General features: G+C 40.7%; 1 protein-coding gene across 1 annotated transcript; it reads left to right on the top strand.

Moving 5' to 3' along the window:
* The first annotated feature begins 373 nt into the window (after window positions 1-373).
* cds2 (CDP-diacylglycerol synthase (phosphatidate cytidylyltransferase) 2) lies at window positions 374-17,608 on the top strand. The gene is made up of 13 exons (XM_037098244.1): window positions 374-604; window positions 6,564-6,706; window positions 7,247-7,343; window positions 7,766-7,863; window positions 8,307-8,446; window positions 9,162-9,220; window positions 11,066-11,148; window positions 11,398-11,485; window positions 11,669-11,737; window positions 13,004-13,156; window positions 13,402-13,521; window positions 13,612-13,715; window positions 13,871-17,608. The coding sequence occupies exons 1-13, from the start codon at window positions 533-535 to the stop codon at window positions 14,004-14,006; spliced, it is 1,362 nt and encodes a 453-aa protein (XP_036954139.1). The 5' UTR covers window positions 374-532; the 3' UTR covers window positions 14,007-17,608.
* The last annotated feature ends 122 nt before the right edge of the window (window positions 17,609-17,730 follow it).

Genomic DNA, 17,730 nt, shown 5'->3' with positions numbered 1-17,730 from the left:
CATATATGTGACATGTATGTTATGTTACATCTTTGTTTTGCTGGATAAGTTGAAAATCCTGAGTTTGCCATAGCAATCTATGTTGCTAGTTCACTGCATCCATAATTTTCTTCTTCTTTTTCTATCAATTTCTGTTCAAGATTTACTTAACATTCACCCATCAGTACTGAGTTAGATACTTGTTCGGGTACACAGATCAGTATCATCTGCTTTTGAATTAAAATACATCACTTACTACGGGTTAAGTCTGAGATATACAGTCGTTATCCCACTTTTATTTGGTTTGTTTATGTGGTGTACTGATAGTAGTATCTTTACGCCCACGTGTAATCAATGTGGACTTTATTTTGAAAAGCGGAAGTTATTTTCATCTTTTACTCGGGCGGACTTGACACCGATGGGGTTCTTCTGGTGAAAAGTGTTACAGTGCAAGATCTAGCCTGAAGCTTAGCAGGAGATCTGTCAGACATAATAACGAGTGTCTCGGAGCCACAGGACCGTCGCTGTCGTCGCTGGGCTTCGATCTGCTAAGATGACAGAGCTGAGGCACCGTGCAGCCAAAGACACCGACCCGACGTTACAGCAGCAGCCGTCAGAGGACAAGGTAACGGTGGCCACCACCATCTTTAGAACTGATGCTAACGCTAGCTAGCCAGCTCGCTGTTTCACTGTTCAAATGCACTATCTTGTGTTTCGTGCAGCTTTAGAAAAAAACACGTCAAAATCGGTTACATCGGTATTTTATCGGCATTTCTATCTGCGTGTGGTCGCTTACTTAGCAGAATCACAGCCCTGTCTTAAAAGCTGTTAAAAATGAGTGAAATGCGCCGTACAAATCATCCGCCAAACTGCTCTTATTTTAGACTTGATTGGCTGACGCTACGCACGGTCTTCCTGGGTGTGCTTTCGTCGTGAAAACAAGAGGCAAACCAAATATAGAAGATAAAATGTTACTGAAATAAACATTTCTGTCTTTGTCGGATATATGCCGAATTAGAGAACGCCTCTTTTTATGAAGTAAAAACATAGATTTATTTGTGAACTGGTGGGTTTATTTAATGCTCAGCAAAGCAACAGTAAAGTGGAAAAACATTTGACTGATGTTTGGTGAAGCGTTTTGTTGCCGCTAGCCCCATACCCGGGCTCGTATCAGGGCTACGAAAACGCGACAAAGCGCCATTCGCATCATCTAATAACGACGAACACTGTTATTATATTGTCAACACGTCATTTTCCATCAGCGTCAGCTAAGGTCAAATGTTTACTTTAGCATGTCTGCCGCTAAACGGCGAGGTTCGCTCACGTCGTCCCCGCCAGTGTAACAACATTAGCAAACATTAGCTTGGGCTTGTCTGACTGCCTCAGGCATATTAATGTCCAGCCAGATGTCTCTGTTATATTACCCCCATGTTTAGTCTGAAGGGAAATAAACATAATGTCTCTGATGTCAACATGAATGTAAAGTTGGTCCCCAGTAAGTAGTCGGTGCCAAGAAAGGGGCGTGGTGATTGATTTGAGGCTATCTAGGACAGAGAGACACGATGACTGAACGGTGGTAATTAAAGAAATGCTAGTTTAGCAGGGAACCCAACACGTGCCGTGACTTTATCTTAATATGACATTTATTTATTTTTTTCACTTTTGGTCTCAGTGTGTTGCAGAGCAGTAGCACAGAGTATTTGATGAAGTTGTTTTTGAGGTACTGATGTGGAGTGCTTGTTAGGTTATGCAGTCAGTGAATTGATTTAATGAGGCGTTCTGCTATTCAGGTACTGTTGAGACAGATTCAAGGAGGTGTTGAGCATCAAGCTGATCTTGACATTGGACGGCGTTTTTTCTTTGTAATGATCTGGTTTATGGAATTTGGAGCTCCTTTGTAATACAGAGTACCCATAATTCAGCATTTTGTAATTCATTTAACTCTTATTTTGTCAGCTGTCTGTGAATTAAAGCTCAAAACATGGACATTTAAGTGGGAGTAGTATGGTAATCTAATAGCAATTTTACATTTATGATTTGGGGTTAGACCAATTATCAGCCCTGGCTCAGATTTAGTCATTGTGGGATAAGCTGGGTCAGATGCAAGTGCAGATGTGGAGGCCATGTGGGACAAATAGTCAAGAGTCATGCAGTTTAGGTAACGGAGAGCCATGAGAAATATCACACAACCTCATCCACGAGACAGTGTTATTAATACATATATAATAAAGTTGTTCTTGTGTATCCTCTTTTAATGATGTCAAGATCATGCCGTGTGAAGGTCCGGCAAAAAAGGTTGTTTAAAAAAAAAAAGGGGGGGATTTTTAAGTCTGTGCTGGCCCCACTATGACCTTTTTATCTTGATCAGTTAGATAAGAGCAACTCTAAAAGACATGACATTGAGGATTTGAATCTGGTCATGGGAAATGAAATGCACATTCATGAATGAGTTACACTTTGATCAAACTTAATGAAGAGTAAAGTTGCTTCAAGATCCAGCTGTGCCTCCATTTGCTAAAAATCTGTGTGGTGCCTTTTAATTAAAGATGGTGTGCTCCTTCACGCAGTGTTGGGAGTTCTCATCCTTACGGACCTTCTGAACACACGTATGGTCTTCAGCTATTCAAAACACTTCCAAACAGTTGCTCTAAAATATCTGTAGCTGATGAACTCGCAGCACGACACAGCTGCTGACCTGAGTCACGAACCTCCTCTTTTTCTTTGTTGCTTTCATTTGTGAAGAACCAACGCTGCCCTGTTTTTGCATCTCACTGCCTGAAAGCTCTAAGATCCCTGTGAAGACAAATGTAAATGTGCTCATCCTTTCACAACTGTCAGATTTAGCTGTTTCCGTTGCCGCGGGTCTACCAGAAAGCATGAAAGGGGAGGAGTGTTTGTGTGAAACGAGCGCCTATTTTTAACTCAAGCATCCTGAATGACGGATACTGTCTCCATAGAAACCAGCAGGCGGAGAATGGGTCTGTGTGTGTGTTCTTGTGCGTGCTCCTGCATTCAGTTGGCAGGTTTTGACCTATTGGATGTACACATTATTTGTACCAGTGTTTTATATAATTTGAATATAAAATACATAAAATGTTTCTAATAGAAAATGTGCAGTTTGAGTTCAGGTTATCCAGAGAGATGTGCTGGCCAGTAAGCAAATCTATGCTTTCCTCAGGGACACTGTCACAAAGGTGGACACGCACACATTGACTGTTGCAGCTGTTGAATAATGATCCTCAAAATCAATGTTGAATTTCTCTGAAGAGCCAAAAAATCAGTATGGCTGGTTATTATTGCTAGAAGAAAATAGGTTTATCATGAGTAATTCTTGTGAATTCCTCTTTGTGCTGTAACAATATATGTCATGTAGTAATACTTTTGTCTTTATTTATATGTTTTCATGGCTGATAATGAAAAATGTTGTGATAACTAGGTGTTTCTCAAAGGAAATCATTTGCCATCTAGTAAAATGTCATTTTAGCATAAAAGGATCTCATTTAAGATTAGAAGGATGAGCAAATGATCGCACTCTGTTTCACTTATGTGTTACACAGCGCCATAGGAATCAGGGCTGTATTATTGTCAGACTAATTCAGTTACTTTTAAAAGACCTTACAGATATATGAAGTGCATGTGACTTATTTTCCCTTTATTGCCAATTATATAGATCTTTTAAAGAATTGGACAATCACAGTGCACTGCCATTCTCAAAAACCAAGTCCCAGGTTTTGTAATTTGTATTCAATTTATGTGGAACATTGTAAAGAAAATAAATTGGTGTACCTTCATACTCGGGAAAGAACCCTTAATGCCTTAACAAACTGAAAGTGATGGTTCTCACGCACAGAATTACATGCATATTGGACATGACTGTGAGGTGGCTCATTTTACATTATTAGGTTTATATAATGCACATTTAACGTACTTCAGAAAGGGGGATAAAATCCTAATACGTGTTTAAATGTTCCCATCTTGCCTTTGCAATATGTTTGCTGTCACTGTCATAAACTAGTATGCTGTTAAGGCAAAAGGCAATGAAGGCGTGTTATTAGTGGCTGCAGTAATGTTAAAAGGTCTAATTATTAAAGCCCTAGCATGAGACTGAGCGGGTGTCAGGAAACAGCAATCTGACCATCTGCTGTGTGTGGTGAGAACTCTGGCCTAATTTGGACTCCGGCAGCAGAGAGGTCAGTGGGGGGGTGAAAAAGTGAAAGGACAAACCGACCTGAAGAAAAACTTCTCTGTTTTCATCAGACAAGCTGTGGCTGTGCGTGATTGCTGCCGTCTTATGACAGCCATCCTTTGATTGTTGTCACCGTGGAAAGGCGGAGATCAGTGTGTTTAGAACAGGCCTCCGTCCGTAAACAGATGGTTCTGAGAAATCAACAATATGGATGGAAATGATTTGGCGCAGTGTTTAACCGCCCACGCACACCCCTGCACTGGCAGTTCTGCTGCTGTTTGCTTTGTGCTGCCTGTCCAGCCTGATCTGATGAAGCTGCTGCTGCTTGTTCATTGATGTACTAATATTTGGTCAAGTACATATCAATACTTGGAACACAGAATTTGTATACATATATATTGTGAATTCAGTAGTTTACATATTTTGTTTACAAAAGGACTGGACTAATACAATTCGGAACAGCATCTGTGGTCTACCAGAGCAGATGTTTTAAATTATTTTAGCTAATTATACCTGCGGACTGTGTAACATACAGACTGTACAGATGTCTTGACCATTTGCTAAACAGTCTGTCCAGTTCTGGATCGGTGAACATGCTGAAGCAATGTGCACTGTGCTGTGATGCAAGAGAATCCAAGCATCTGAATATGCTGGATGGTGGTTGTGAGCTTTCTTTTTTTATTCACTTTTCTGAAACCAAAAATGCAAATGCAAAAGTGACTCAACTTGATGTTTGTCGGCCCAGCTCTGTCGTAAGAAAGAAATGTTAGCGTGCCTGGCTAACTAGCTAGCTTACTACCTACCGCAGTAGGACAGCATTGTGTGGTGCTGAAAGTTGATAAGAACATGTTCTGAACTGGCACCACAATGCACCTGGTTAATGCAGCTTCACTCTCAATCTAATACAGCATGTAGATCACCATTGAGTGCATATGAAAAACTGCAGCTGGTGGCGAGAAATTTCCTTACTCACAGCATGTACTGGCTAGCTAGCTAGCTGTAGCTGACATGAGCTATTTCAGCTAACAAATCAGGTGGTTGCTGGCTGTGAGTAAGAGAAACACACCTTTGTTTGCATTTTATGTAAATTTGAAGACCACTTATTTAAACAAAAAACACAAAAACAACCTAGAATTTTGAATAGTAAATAAGTCACCATTAATATAAACTGTGTAGGTGCTGAGTGGGAATGGGGAGCTGGACAGGCATGAGGGCAGAACCTTTACACAGCAGATAGTTTGACTAGTCAAAGCATTTGTGACCAGTGACATTAACGAGGGCTACATTCTATTAAGTGACGCAGTGAGCCATGTCACTGAGTGAGCATGCACAATACCAGAGCCCTGGAACTAGCTCACCTAAATGGAATGCAGCTGTCCATTAATGTAATAAATTCCATCTATGCTTCTCTTGCTTTGACAAGTCAAAATGTCTGCTGTGAAAACAGTCTGTTGATATTTCACTTGTTCCAAAGCTTTTGATTGAGCTTTTAGAGAGGATCTACTTACACCTATACTACTCCATTAGGTAAAGAGTCACAACATGACATTGTTGTAACTTTTGGATACAGTTTTCATAGTTGCAGATATCTGTGGAAATAAATTATGATTTAAAGTACTAATTGATTAATGTGTTTTTTATTATAGTGTTTTGGTATTTAATAGTTTCCTAGGGTACTGTATTTATGCAACTTTGATCTAAACAATGTTGATTATTGTTTAGAATGTTGATTATACAATTCCAAGGAAATTCAAATAAGGAAATATCATTTCACACAATGGTATTACTATATCATTACTATATACATTATGATAATACTAATCCTAAAATAAGATTACTGCTCACTTAGTGCACTAACTGACATCCCAGTGTTTCTAAAAACAAGGGTTAGTGGCTGCTTCTTCCTGCATTACTTCTAATCTCTACTTCTACGCTGACACTGTTTGACTCGCATGTATATGATGATGAATTAGTGTATCTAGCTTAGGGAGTAGTTTCCTAATATGGTTATGTGAAATGATGAGAAATGTATTGTGAGGAAGGTTCTCAGCTGAGTGAGTCGACATGTTGTTGATGTATTACAGTGCTGTGGGGAAATGGTGCAAGAAGTGTTGTTTGTCCATGCTCTAAAGGGCAAAAAACTACCAAAAGCCATCTAACCTAGTTACCATATCATGTGATTGTGTTTGAGACCATCCCTGTGCCAGTTGTCATATGAATAGAGTTAACGTTTAGTTTTATTGATTAGATTATGATGTAAAAGTGCTGCTTTTGCATTCCTTTAGCTGCACAGGCAAATATAACTAAACAAGAGCCTGTAACCTGTTTTCCTGTCACCATAGCAATGTATATTTTCTGATACAGTCTCTCATTTCTCTCCTCTCTTTTTGGTTATCAGGGTTCAGACAGTGAGCTGAAGGTGGAAAAAGATGGGGTGTCAGACAGCGAGTCCAAGGTGGATTCAGGGGTCCCAGAGGTGCCGGTTCCTCCTGATGACACCCCAGAGGTTCTCAACAAGGCCCTATCTGGACTCTCCTCAAGGTACCGTCACTTTCAAGGACAAGTTTTGTCTGGGTGAATGAAAGCTGTCTTTACAATGACTGTAAAGCAGGATGTTGCTTAATAAACTTCCCCTGAAGAGATGGTGGCCAGCATGGAATCTAAAAATAAGATTAACACTTTTTATGTGAGTTATTCTATGAGTCACTCCATTGTTCAGAATAGAGCTACGTATGTGAAGGGTACATAATTCATACAAAGGAATCCATCCTCCATAGTTTTCCTTGAACAGTAGCTATGAATCTTTGAAGCGCTGAACCCTTATACCAGCCAGACACATTATTGACAACAAACACAGGATCTTCCCTATATGAGATGCAATTACACTACTGTTTTAACACAGTGCATACTGTATAGCTATAAAGTATCAGCACACATATGAGCAAAACCAAATCTCACTTAATTTTCATTTGTTGTTCATTAAGCTCAGTGTTTTGTTCAGTTTTGACAGGACTGAAAACTTAAGTGTGCGTGTGTGTGTGTGTGCGCGTGTGCGTGTGTGTGTGTGTGTGTTTCCCTCAGATGGAAGAACTGGTGGGTACGAGGCATCCTTACACTCGCCATGATCTCCTTTTTCTTCTTCATCATCTACCTGGGCCCCATGGTGCTTATGATGATTGTGAGTGCTAACTATGCTGATGGATCTGTGCAAAAGCTTAGACACCTCCGGAGTCTGTTTCCTAAGAGAAAATGTGAAATTATGTGTTTTTGTTTTTTTTGTGTGGCTTCATTGGAGTGGAACACCGATGGGCAAATTACTTGTGTAGTAAAACTGAAAAAATGTTTAAGCCACTATTTATAAATTTATATTGAAGTCTTGATTTTCTTAATGAGTTGTAATAGAATGTGTTAATAGATCCCTGGCTGTCTAAGAACATGCTGCTGCTGTGATCTGGGGATTCCCTGAATGTAGGTCTGGCAGCCATTTTGTGTCACTAGGACACCAGGATGTAGGACACACACACACACACACACACACACACACACACACACACACACAGTGTAGTTTCATCCCTGGTGATGCTGTGCTTCTCTGTGCAGGTCCTCTGTGTTCAGATTAAGTGCTTCCATGAAATCATCACCATCGGGTACAGTGTGTATCACTCCTACCACCTGCCCTGGTTCAGGACATTGAGCTGGTGAGGGCAGAGACAAAACACAATCTCTCACACACACACACAGACAATTTCACACATTTTATGAAGGTGTCATGAACACAGCAAATGTGCTTTTCTGCTCCTTACTTATTGTGTTGTCTCATGTTTCATTTTGTTGCAGACTTCCTGGGGTTTGTTTTCTGTCCTGTTCAAATCCTAAATAGATTATAGATTGATTAAGCCAATCAGTAAAAAGTCTGTGTATCAGCAGTGTTTGATTAGCAATAGTAGTGTACAGTATAGTGTGGTAGAAAGTCCTGACATTCACTATGCCGTGAGCCAGAAAAATTACTGAGTGAGTCCCACGATAAACTGAATGTGTCAGCCTCACTGGTTTTTCTGCAGGCGTATTGAACGTCTGATTAGCTGCTGCTGTCATTAAGCTGTGAGATGTGTACATTTTGTTCCACCCCTCCACCCCGCAGGTACTTCCTGCTGTGTGTGAACTACTTCTTCTATGGTGAGACGGTGACGGATTACTTCTTCACGCTGGTGCAAAGGGAGGAGCCGCTCCGCATCCTCAGCAAATACCACCGCTTTATCTCCTTTGCCCTCTACCTCACAGGTACAAACACTTGTCACCATACCAGGGGCCACAGAAACATTTGTTCAGTATCGGCTCACTATAATATTCGACTGCACTGACAGGTTTATAAACATAGCAGAGAGGAAGTCACATGTGGGCAACCACAAAACAATGCCACTCTTAACACTATTACCCAACTCTGGCCATACATAGGTTTTTGAATGAATATCTTCCATTACAAATTGACTATAAGCTCCATTGTGCCCGAATCCAAAACACAACAGATCAGTGTTCAGTTTTAGGTAACTGGAGAAGTCCCACTTCCTGTACTGCAGCTTGTCAGTTAGTAATTCCGCGCTACTTAAGCTGCGGGCTGGTGCCAAACAGGATGTGGAGAGGAAGGAAGCACCCTGAACGTATGTCTGTTGCCTGCTATATTCAAAGTTGAAACTGAGTTGTCCGGCTCAGTCTAAAAGTTTTAAGGTCATTGTTACATCTCTTTTGGCCTCTTTTCTCCCTTTTTGTCTGACATATCTTCTCCTCACCTCACCTCAGTCTTGTGCGCTGCATGAAACAAAAGGCTCGCTGCACATTAACTCTGGTCTTTTGTCTGAAGTAGGTCAAGCTAAATTTAGTTGTGTGTGACCAAAGATGACCAGGATTCTGAGTTAATTAATCTCCCTCCCCTCAGACACTTGAATCCGGATTACGCCCTTATTAATCATTTCACACAGTATTTGTCATGTTGTTGCAGGTTTCTGCATGTTCGTGCTGAGCCTAGTGAAGAAACACTACCGCCTTCAGTTCTACATGGTAAGTAGCCCCCGGCCTGCTTCTGGCCTCAAGCCTCAAGGCTGTTGGGTTATTGATGAGGAATCTAAGATACAGGCGAGTGTATGGAGAAGTGGGCCAGAGGAGCGCTCCAGTAGAAATGTCCTGACAAACAGTTGGTCGTTTAACTAACAGAGGTGACCCAAGTGCTTCGAAGAGCCATGGTAAACAACGTTGATCAAGATCATTGTTTGTAGGAAGGGTTAGGCACAGAAATGGAACTCCTCCAGGGTGTTTGAGAAGTCAAAACCCACACACATAAAAATCAACAGTCCTGCAAGCATGAGGCTGTGATGAGTGTGTGCTTAACCCTCCACTTCCATGAATCTGACTTCTGAGATTCTGGAGGCAGAGACGGTGGCTGATGTTTTTCAAATCCGATCTACACACCCTTCCCCTCCGCCCTCAGCTTCTCTGACAGAAACAGGGCCATTCACATATAATGTGCATACTTGTATTTGTTATATCATTATAAATTTTGTTATATATTTAATTTGGTACTTTTTATTTCATTTTTTTATTCTCTATTCTGTATTTAAATTTCCAGAAATTCCTCTATGAATGCATTTCTATTCTCGTGACTTTAATGTGTCCCTATTTCCCCTCAGAAAAAGATAAAGTTGCATTTTTCTGATTCTAAAATCAGATGAAGCGTGTCTGATAAATAATGAATTGAATAAAAACTCCCCTCAATGCCTCTTTTGCTGCATTGCACTTTTTTTATGTGATCAGGTCCTTGTCCACAGAAAATCAAGCGAATCAGAACCACATGCGTGTCATTTTCTTTTTTGGCATGTTCCTTCAAAAATACGACCTCTAATTCCATTATGTTTGCACATAATTAGTCTATCAGATGTCTGTCTTAGGTTAGACAGCTTATTGAATATCCTTAGGAAATAACCACACAGAACTCTGTATGTGGCGTATCATCCGTCCCGGACACAAAAGAGGTGCCTCTGTATCTGTGAGGAGATTAGTTTGTACGTCTGCACCAATGTAGACTGCTGGAGGGCTTAATAATCCACTCCACCTTAATGACACCAAATGTGGTGGACACAAATGCACAAATGGAGTTAAAAGTAGGGGAAATGTGTAGGGGCTGGATTAGAACTGGGCCTCTCTGTCTTACTCTTCTGTCCTTGTTTGTCATTAGACTCCTGTATACAGTAATAGCAGAGTATATACAGTAGGTGAATAATGGCTGCAAGTTTGATAGCTTATTTTGAAGCTTTCAAACCTCCAGAAAAGGTATTGGGGGGGGCAGCCTTATTAACCAGAGGACCAATAATACCGTAGAATTGTATCTTCCAGTCATACGACATGTTACACAACATGCCTTTTGTGGTTAAGGCCCCCTGAGCCTATCCTACAGCTTATTTGGTGAACATCAAGCTCACCCAGACAGATTAAAGATGTCTTTGTTTACATACTGGAAGACAACCTTTGCTCATGTGTCAGTAGAGTTTCTACACATACACAAACATCCCCAACTGTCAGTTGAGTTTTCCTGCAAAAATCTGTTTCTTGCAGAGTACAGTTTGCTCATAATGTCAAAGAGGAGACACTTCTCCACCCACTTCTTCTACTCACAGTGTGGATTTAATAAAGATATCATGTTGTCTCCAGATTTCGTCTTGGCAAAACACCTTCTCTGTACAGACACTATTCCGAGTAATCTCTGGGTGGTGTATCATCACAAAAACCTTTTTTCTCAGGAAATGTTGTTACTACATGTCCGGCCTGTCAGCAATAACTGAGACAATAAGGTTGGAATCGATGCAAACCTAAACATCTCCTTGAGTAAACATACTTGTATTGTCTCCACAGTTTGGCTGGACACATGTGACTCTGCTGATTGTCGTGACTCAATCTCACCTTATCATTCACAACCTGTTTGAAGGGATGATCTGGTAAGTAAACACGTCTGTATCTCCTTTTGATAGCTACATCAGCAGTAAATTGTGGCTCCTTCTCTCTGGTGTGTGTGCCACAGTTAAAATCTAATTATGTCTTAATCCAGGTCTGTTGATGTATAGACACGATTAGACAGTAAATTTAATCAATTTTTTCACATTGAATTACCACATGAGCCTTGTTTCATCAAACATATTTTCAGTCTCACTTGTGACCCTTACGAAAGCTCTTCTGTGTCTGAATAGGTTCATTGTGCCAATATCCTGTGTGATCTGTAACGACATTATGGCCTACATGTTTGGTTTCTTCTTTGGCCGCACTCCTCTCATCAAGGTTGGTTGTCTCACTGTTCATTCTTTAGAAAATCCTCAACACAAGCACCACATGTTCACAAATCACAGTCACATGTTTTTAGTAAATTGCCATACAATGGTAAAAGATTATTCTCATCTCCATTTTTGGTTGACACATTGACGTATTAACCTGGTGTCCACACCTTGACTGTGTCCTCTGCAGCTGTCACCTAAGAAGACGTGGGAGGGATTCATCGGTGGCTTCTTTGCCACCATTGTGTTTGGCATCCTGGTAAGACAGGATTTAAATGTTATGCCTATATAGGACATTCTACATTTTGTCTCATGATTCTGATCCCCACCTCCATTTTCTTTCACAGTTATTTGACATTCTACAGACTACGTGATAAACCGATTGATTGTTAATGAAAGTATTTATTAGTTGAATTAGTAGCCCTACGTGTAACTTTTGTCATCCACAATATCTTCACATCAAGTTAATCTTGAGTTCTGAACACTCCCTCCAAAGTTGACCATGAGCCTTTCAGTTCTCATCCATCCTTTCCAGATTAACGTATCCATTTTATCATTTCAAGTTTCAGGGAAATACCTCCAATCCAGACGTTTCCTCTACTCACCTGCCTACTCAGCTCATTAGGATGTTTACAAGGAAAATGATCTAAGCAACATTTTGTACAGAGTAGGCCTTGATGCATGCTTTATGAATTCCATAGCATAGAAAAGTTTGCTGCATCTGTAACCACACACCTTTTTTAAACTTGTCTGGCTTGTTGTAAATTCCCTGATGGTGTAGCCGTACTCTCATATGGAGTATACATGTGCACATATATTAAAATACGACAAAGTATCAGGCTGAGATGCAAACACTTGACAAGTCTGCGTTGCCATTAATGGGTAACTGTAATAATTTGCTTTGAAAAGGAAGAAGAAGACAAAAAAAAACAGAATAAAAAAGGTTCTGCTATATTGATTTTGATCATTTGATTTTAAACAGTTTATAATGAAACCAACATTTTTTTAGGGGTTCAGTGCTTACCCACAATGCAACTGAGTGACATCACCGGTGGCAATTTATGAGAAAGGCTTTATACTGCTGTTAACACATACGCAGTGGTACTTCCCAACCTGAAAACACATTTGAATGTGTAAAAGTGTTGGAGTTAACTTTTAAGACATTTCTCTGTCTCCTGATTTGTCTATCCTGAGTTTCAGATGTGTTTATTTTGCTCAGGATCTCAGAAATGGTGATTTAGGTGTTTATTGTCATGGTGGCTCTTTAGTTGAGGTGTGCAACATCAAGATACAGTAACAGTATAATATCTGAACTATAATACATCCCAGACGTCATTAAAGTTGGGACGCTGTGTGAAACATAATAACAGACTAAATGTAATAATTTGCAAATGAGTAATGTAGTAATATTCTTTATACAAACATGTGTGTCACAAAGAGCAGACACACTGGGACTTCTTACAATAAGAGCCAAAGGCCAGTGATGATGTGACTGCGGAGTAACTGATGTGCGCTCTCCTCTCAGCTCTCCTATGTGATGGCTGGCGTCCGCTACTTTGTGTGTCCGGTGGAATTCAACAACGACTCCAATAGTTTCCAGGTGGACTGTGAGCCCTCTGACCTTTTCCAGCTGCAGGACTACGCCCTACCCAGCATCCTGGAGTCTGTCACTGGATGGGTAAGATTCAGCTGCACTCTTCCTGCTCTGTCAGTCATCACTATGTCACATTCAAACTAATGTCAGTATGCAAGAAGCCAAAATATAAAAGGAATCCAAGATATCAATTGAATACTGTATTTTAGTAGCATCCTATCCAATATTACAGACAATGCCTACCTGATAAAATACAGAACCTTTGTATAGGTGTAGAAAAATGTGCTGGTATGTGTTCTGGTCTAACACTTGCCTCCTTGTCTCTACAGACCACAGTGCGCCTCTATCCATTCCAGATCCACAGCATCGCTCTCTCCACCTTTGCCTCCATTGTGGGACCTTTTGGTGGCTTCTTTGCCAGCGGCTTCAAGAGAGCCTTCAAGATCAAGGTAGGGATGATGGGCAGCTGTCTGCACTGTGTAGAATACATAGTGTGTTGAGCTTAATCATATATAAAATATTGTCTTTTGTCCTTTCAGGATTTTGCCAACACTATCCCGGGTCATGGAGGCATTATGGATAGGTTTGACTGTCAGTACCTCATGGCCACATTTGTTAATGTCTACATTGCCAGCTTCATCAGGTAAATATGCATCTGTAATGTATAATAACTGTCGAGGTATTTTGTGAAATTAGCAGTTAAGTGGTCCTTGATATTTTATTTTTTTTCTAGACAGTGAAACAAAAATTCACTTTGAACAAAGGATGTGTGATCAGTTATTTTCTCCCTCCTCTCAGGGGTCCCAACCCCACCAAGGTCATCCAGCAGCTCCTGGCCCTCCGCGTAGACCAGCAGCTCCACATCTTCAACTCCCTGAAGGCTCACCTGACAGAGAAGGGCCTGCTGCCTGCGCTGGAAGAGGCCGCCGCCTAGAGCCACCCGCACCTGCTCGCCCTGAGAGGGAGACCAGAGAGGAGGGCAGCACCCGAGGGCCCTGAGCAGCCCCCAGAGCTCTGGGAGACTCACAGTGCTTTGTGTGAGCGAGAACACATCCGAGGGGGGTGGGGGGGGAAGAAAACGAACAACAAAAAACCACAGCCTTGGGTCATTCCATTTTCATTTGGGTGTGAGAGTGGAGCATGTTTGTCTGTGAGTTCTGTTTCTGACACAAGTGTTTCGGGTTGAGTTTGTGAATTACTGTACTGTTACACATTTCCATTATAGCCGACTTATATCTATTCACACTGTTGAACAAAACTGTTGGTCAGCTGTACATTTCTACCTGTATACAGGATAACCTCTATATACCTTTTAATGTGTGTTAATATTTTCTTGTACTTTTTTGTTTTTAATGCACTGCTCTCAACCCAGTTACTCACTGTATCCCTGCTACACCCCCCTCGCCAAATTTAAGTTTTAATTTTCTTTATTGTGATTGTTTCTATTTATACATAGATGGTTTTTATATTTGGTATGTTCTATTATATCTTAATGTCGTGTCTGTTTTATTCAGATTGAATTCACCTTTCATCTGCCTTGTGCATATATGTCTGCGTGTGTGTGTGGTTGTGTGTGTATGTCCTTTCCTGTGTTCTCACTGCCGTTCACCATTTCACTGCCTCTCTTGCTCATCCAAAACACTGACATCATTATATCTCTTATTGTAACGCAGTAATATCCTCAGATGAACGGCTAAGATACCCTGAAATGTTTGACAGCATCAGTGCATCTTACAAATACAGAATCCAGTCCATGAGCGGGTCGGTTCTTGTCGGTTTTGTGCTGTAAGGAGCAGTCAGCAGTGCTCCGGGCATAGTTGTGTTTTATTATGAATCAAAAGATGTCTCTTAAAGGTCAGTGCAACACACACCAGCAACCCTCTTGGAATAATAGTGAGCTCCCTTCACCTGGTTGATGTTTCCTGGATAAAGCAGAAAGGTTACCTAAGACTTTTCTTAATGTAACGAGGAGCTGTGAAAGGTTTCACATGTGCCCAGTTAGGTGGTGGGATTGTTGTGTTACGGCTTTGACAGTAAAAGAAAGGCACAATGATGGTGTCTACGCTGGCAATAGCAGAAATCCAGATTCTATGACTATCACTGCTCAGTTCGGCCTGCATGTGTGCCAGAAGTTGTGATATCGCACAGCTGATGCTCAGGTTGGAATTGGTGATGGGTTCAAGAGGTTTTTCAGCAGGATTCTGTGACATTTATAGCACTGGTGTTTGTTTGACTTGATGATAAAACATAAAAGCTGAAGATTCTACACAGTGTTGACTTCATTTCTATCTTAAATCATGTTACCATCTGTTTAAGGGGACCGATATTTCAGATTGCGAAAAGTTTACTTGTCACAGTTGGTAATAATCAGTTGTATAATGTCTTCTGTGGTGGTGGAGGCGGTCGCTTTAAGTCTGAGAAAATTGAAAAATAACCTTGATGATGACCTAAGCGTGGAGATAAGCTTGTGTTACTAAAAACATTTAAGAGCCAGAGAGAAGCTAATGAAAAATGTGATCATGTTGCATCATGTGAAGTATTAAACCCATATGTCGGCCTCTGATGCGATATCTTTGATGATCCTTCTTTTAATCTGTCTCTTGCCAGTCGCCAAACTGTACTAAAGTATTGCTGGACGACTCCTTTTTAAAAGCAACCTGCTCTACTAATTATTATTGGTTTCAACACATTTTTATCATTTTTGATTATATTAAGTGACTGAGCTGGTGCTTCTATTTAAACTTGAGACTGAATAAGGTCTAACTGACAGCAATCAACAGGTGGAGAGCAGATTTAGTTGCGTTAGAAGACTGCAGCAAGATTTACCTGTTGGTAATGTTTAGAAAAGGGTAAATGTCACTTCTTTTCTTCAAACGATTCCCAAATGCTTCTATTCGTTAAAGTGAAGACAATATTACACACTTCTAGCTTGTTGCTCTTTAGAAGTACTTGGAGTCATTGCAGCAAAAATGTGGGTCCAACTCTGATTAAGCAAAGATTAGCCTTTAATCAGCTGACCACTCATTAATCAACCAATCACCTCAGGCCCTCCATCATCTTTGTGCATGTTCATACATTTTGTTTCTATCCAATCAGAGAAAATAATTGATTTCTCCTCATCAGTGAAAGCCAAATGAACTCTGTTGTGGAGGCGTTGTTGTAAACCATGCAAACCTGTTTCTGTGCCTGGTGTAAAAGGGGGAAACGGCAACATGAACATCCTCACAGTAGTCAGTGTAGCAGGGATGTCCAGGTCAGTAATCGTATAAAGCAGCTCATAAACGTGCGATCAATCAGGTCATTTTGGAAACACTTTGCCACCTCAAAATCTCCTTTCACCATCCCCCTCAAAAACAAAAATATATTTTTAAGCAAAGGACTTGACTGCTGGTTTTGGTGTTGCTTCATAATGGCAATCAATTTTATAGGATTTTCAGATTTTCCCCGCAATTGATTGTTACTCCATTTGTACTTCTGTTGCCATTTCCTTCACGTCTTTGGTTTCGACTTGTCCGATCAGTCTTATGCTAAACTCTATCTTTCTCAAAGTATTTATTTTATTTACTGTAATCAAATCAAATCTTTTCAAAGTTACTATATTGTACATTTAAGATGATGTTTAGAGACATGTTGGGTGTTCTTTAGTATTTTCGGTTAGAGGAATATTTAAAGTATTATTGCCATATAGGAGAGGGAGTGATGACATGGCGGAGAAGCGTCTTCTCTCTTTTCTTGCCGTGACTTTAGTGCAGTTGGGTGTTTTCTAGGCTCTTCCCCGGTAGCTGTCGTGTGTCAACTTCTGTGTCACAGTGCACGTTAAGGCAACGCAGACACCCGTAGCACTGCGTTGCATTGTCTCCCTTTGAGTCGACAGGAAGTTTCTGGAGATTAACATACAGACTGGGTGTCTCTGCATTCGTAGGTATATTTCCTGGGCGGGTTAGATGTCTGAGGTTGTAGCCCCTGCAGCTCTGTACTGCCATTTCTCTGGTATTCCAGAAGGCCACTAGAGAGAGCTGGCGCTCCTGTGGTTGGCCGGTCGAGCTTAACACTGATGCTGCATCTGAGCAGAAAGGTTTGACCCCTTTGTTATTGCTGTTACATTGCTGATACATTCCAGTATCCCTAAAGTTAAGATTTGCTCACAGGGAGGCAGAACCTAAGAGACGAGCATAGTATTATTAGAAAAAAACTGATTGTTTTTCGTTTTGGCACCCAGGAAAAACCTCTGTGCCATTTTTAATCAACACAGTGCCACTTTGCTGTTGTGAACCTGCCCAGTGCTCAGGCAGGACCCTCTAAAAGGAATGTATGGGAGTTGTGACTGTCCCCCCACGTACCGTAGGCTCCCCTTTTGTGGATATTTTATTTTGTGGTTATAGATTCTCTTCTAAAGCTGTATGATTTCACTATATTATTCTTAAACTGTGCAATGGTTTGTGTTGAGTTGAACATTTTGTCTAGAGAAAAGTTGTACGCTGATGCTCAAATGTGCTTCGCCTAGGTTCAAAGAAAATTAAAGGTATAAAAAAAAAATCATGTGGTGTATTGTGTGTGTCACTTTGTTTCTTCCCTCTTGGTCTTCTTCCCCATTTTTTTTAAATAGACACCCACAGAGCAGTTTTAGATGCAGAAATGTTACAGTCATTGTGTTCAGG

The sequence above is a fragment of the Acanthopagrus latus genome, chromosome 5 (assembly GCF_904848185.1).
Source record: "Acanthopagrus latus isolate v.2019 chromosome 5, fAcaLat1.1, whole genome shotgun sequence".
NCBI classification, from domain to species: domain Eukaryota; kingdom Metazoa; phylum Chordata; class Actinopteri; order Spariformes; family Sparidae; genus Acanthopagrus; species Acanthopagrus latus.
Note: the sequence above shows the minus strand (reverse complement) of the source record. Positions and strands in the feature narration are given on the sequence as shown.

Excerpts from the sequence above, each read along its gene's own strand:
- cds2 (XM_037098244.1), top strand. The coding sequence starts at position 533 with ATGACAGAGCTGAGGCACCGTGCAGCCAAAGACACCGACCCGACGTTA. Across the intron at positions 11,149-11,397 it reads CTGTTTGAAGGGATGATCTG|GTTCATTGTGCCAATATCCT; the intron begins GTAAGTAAACAC and ends GTGTCTGAATAG. Across the intron at positions 13,157-13,401 it reads TGGAGTCTGTCACTGGATGG|ACCACAGTGCGCCTCTATCC; the intron begins GTAAGATTCAGC and ends TTGTCTCTACAG.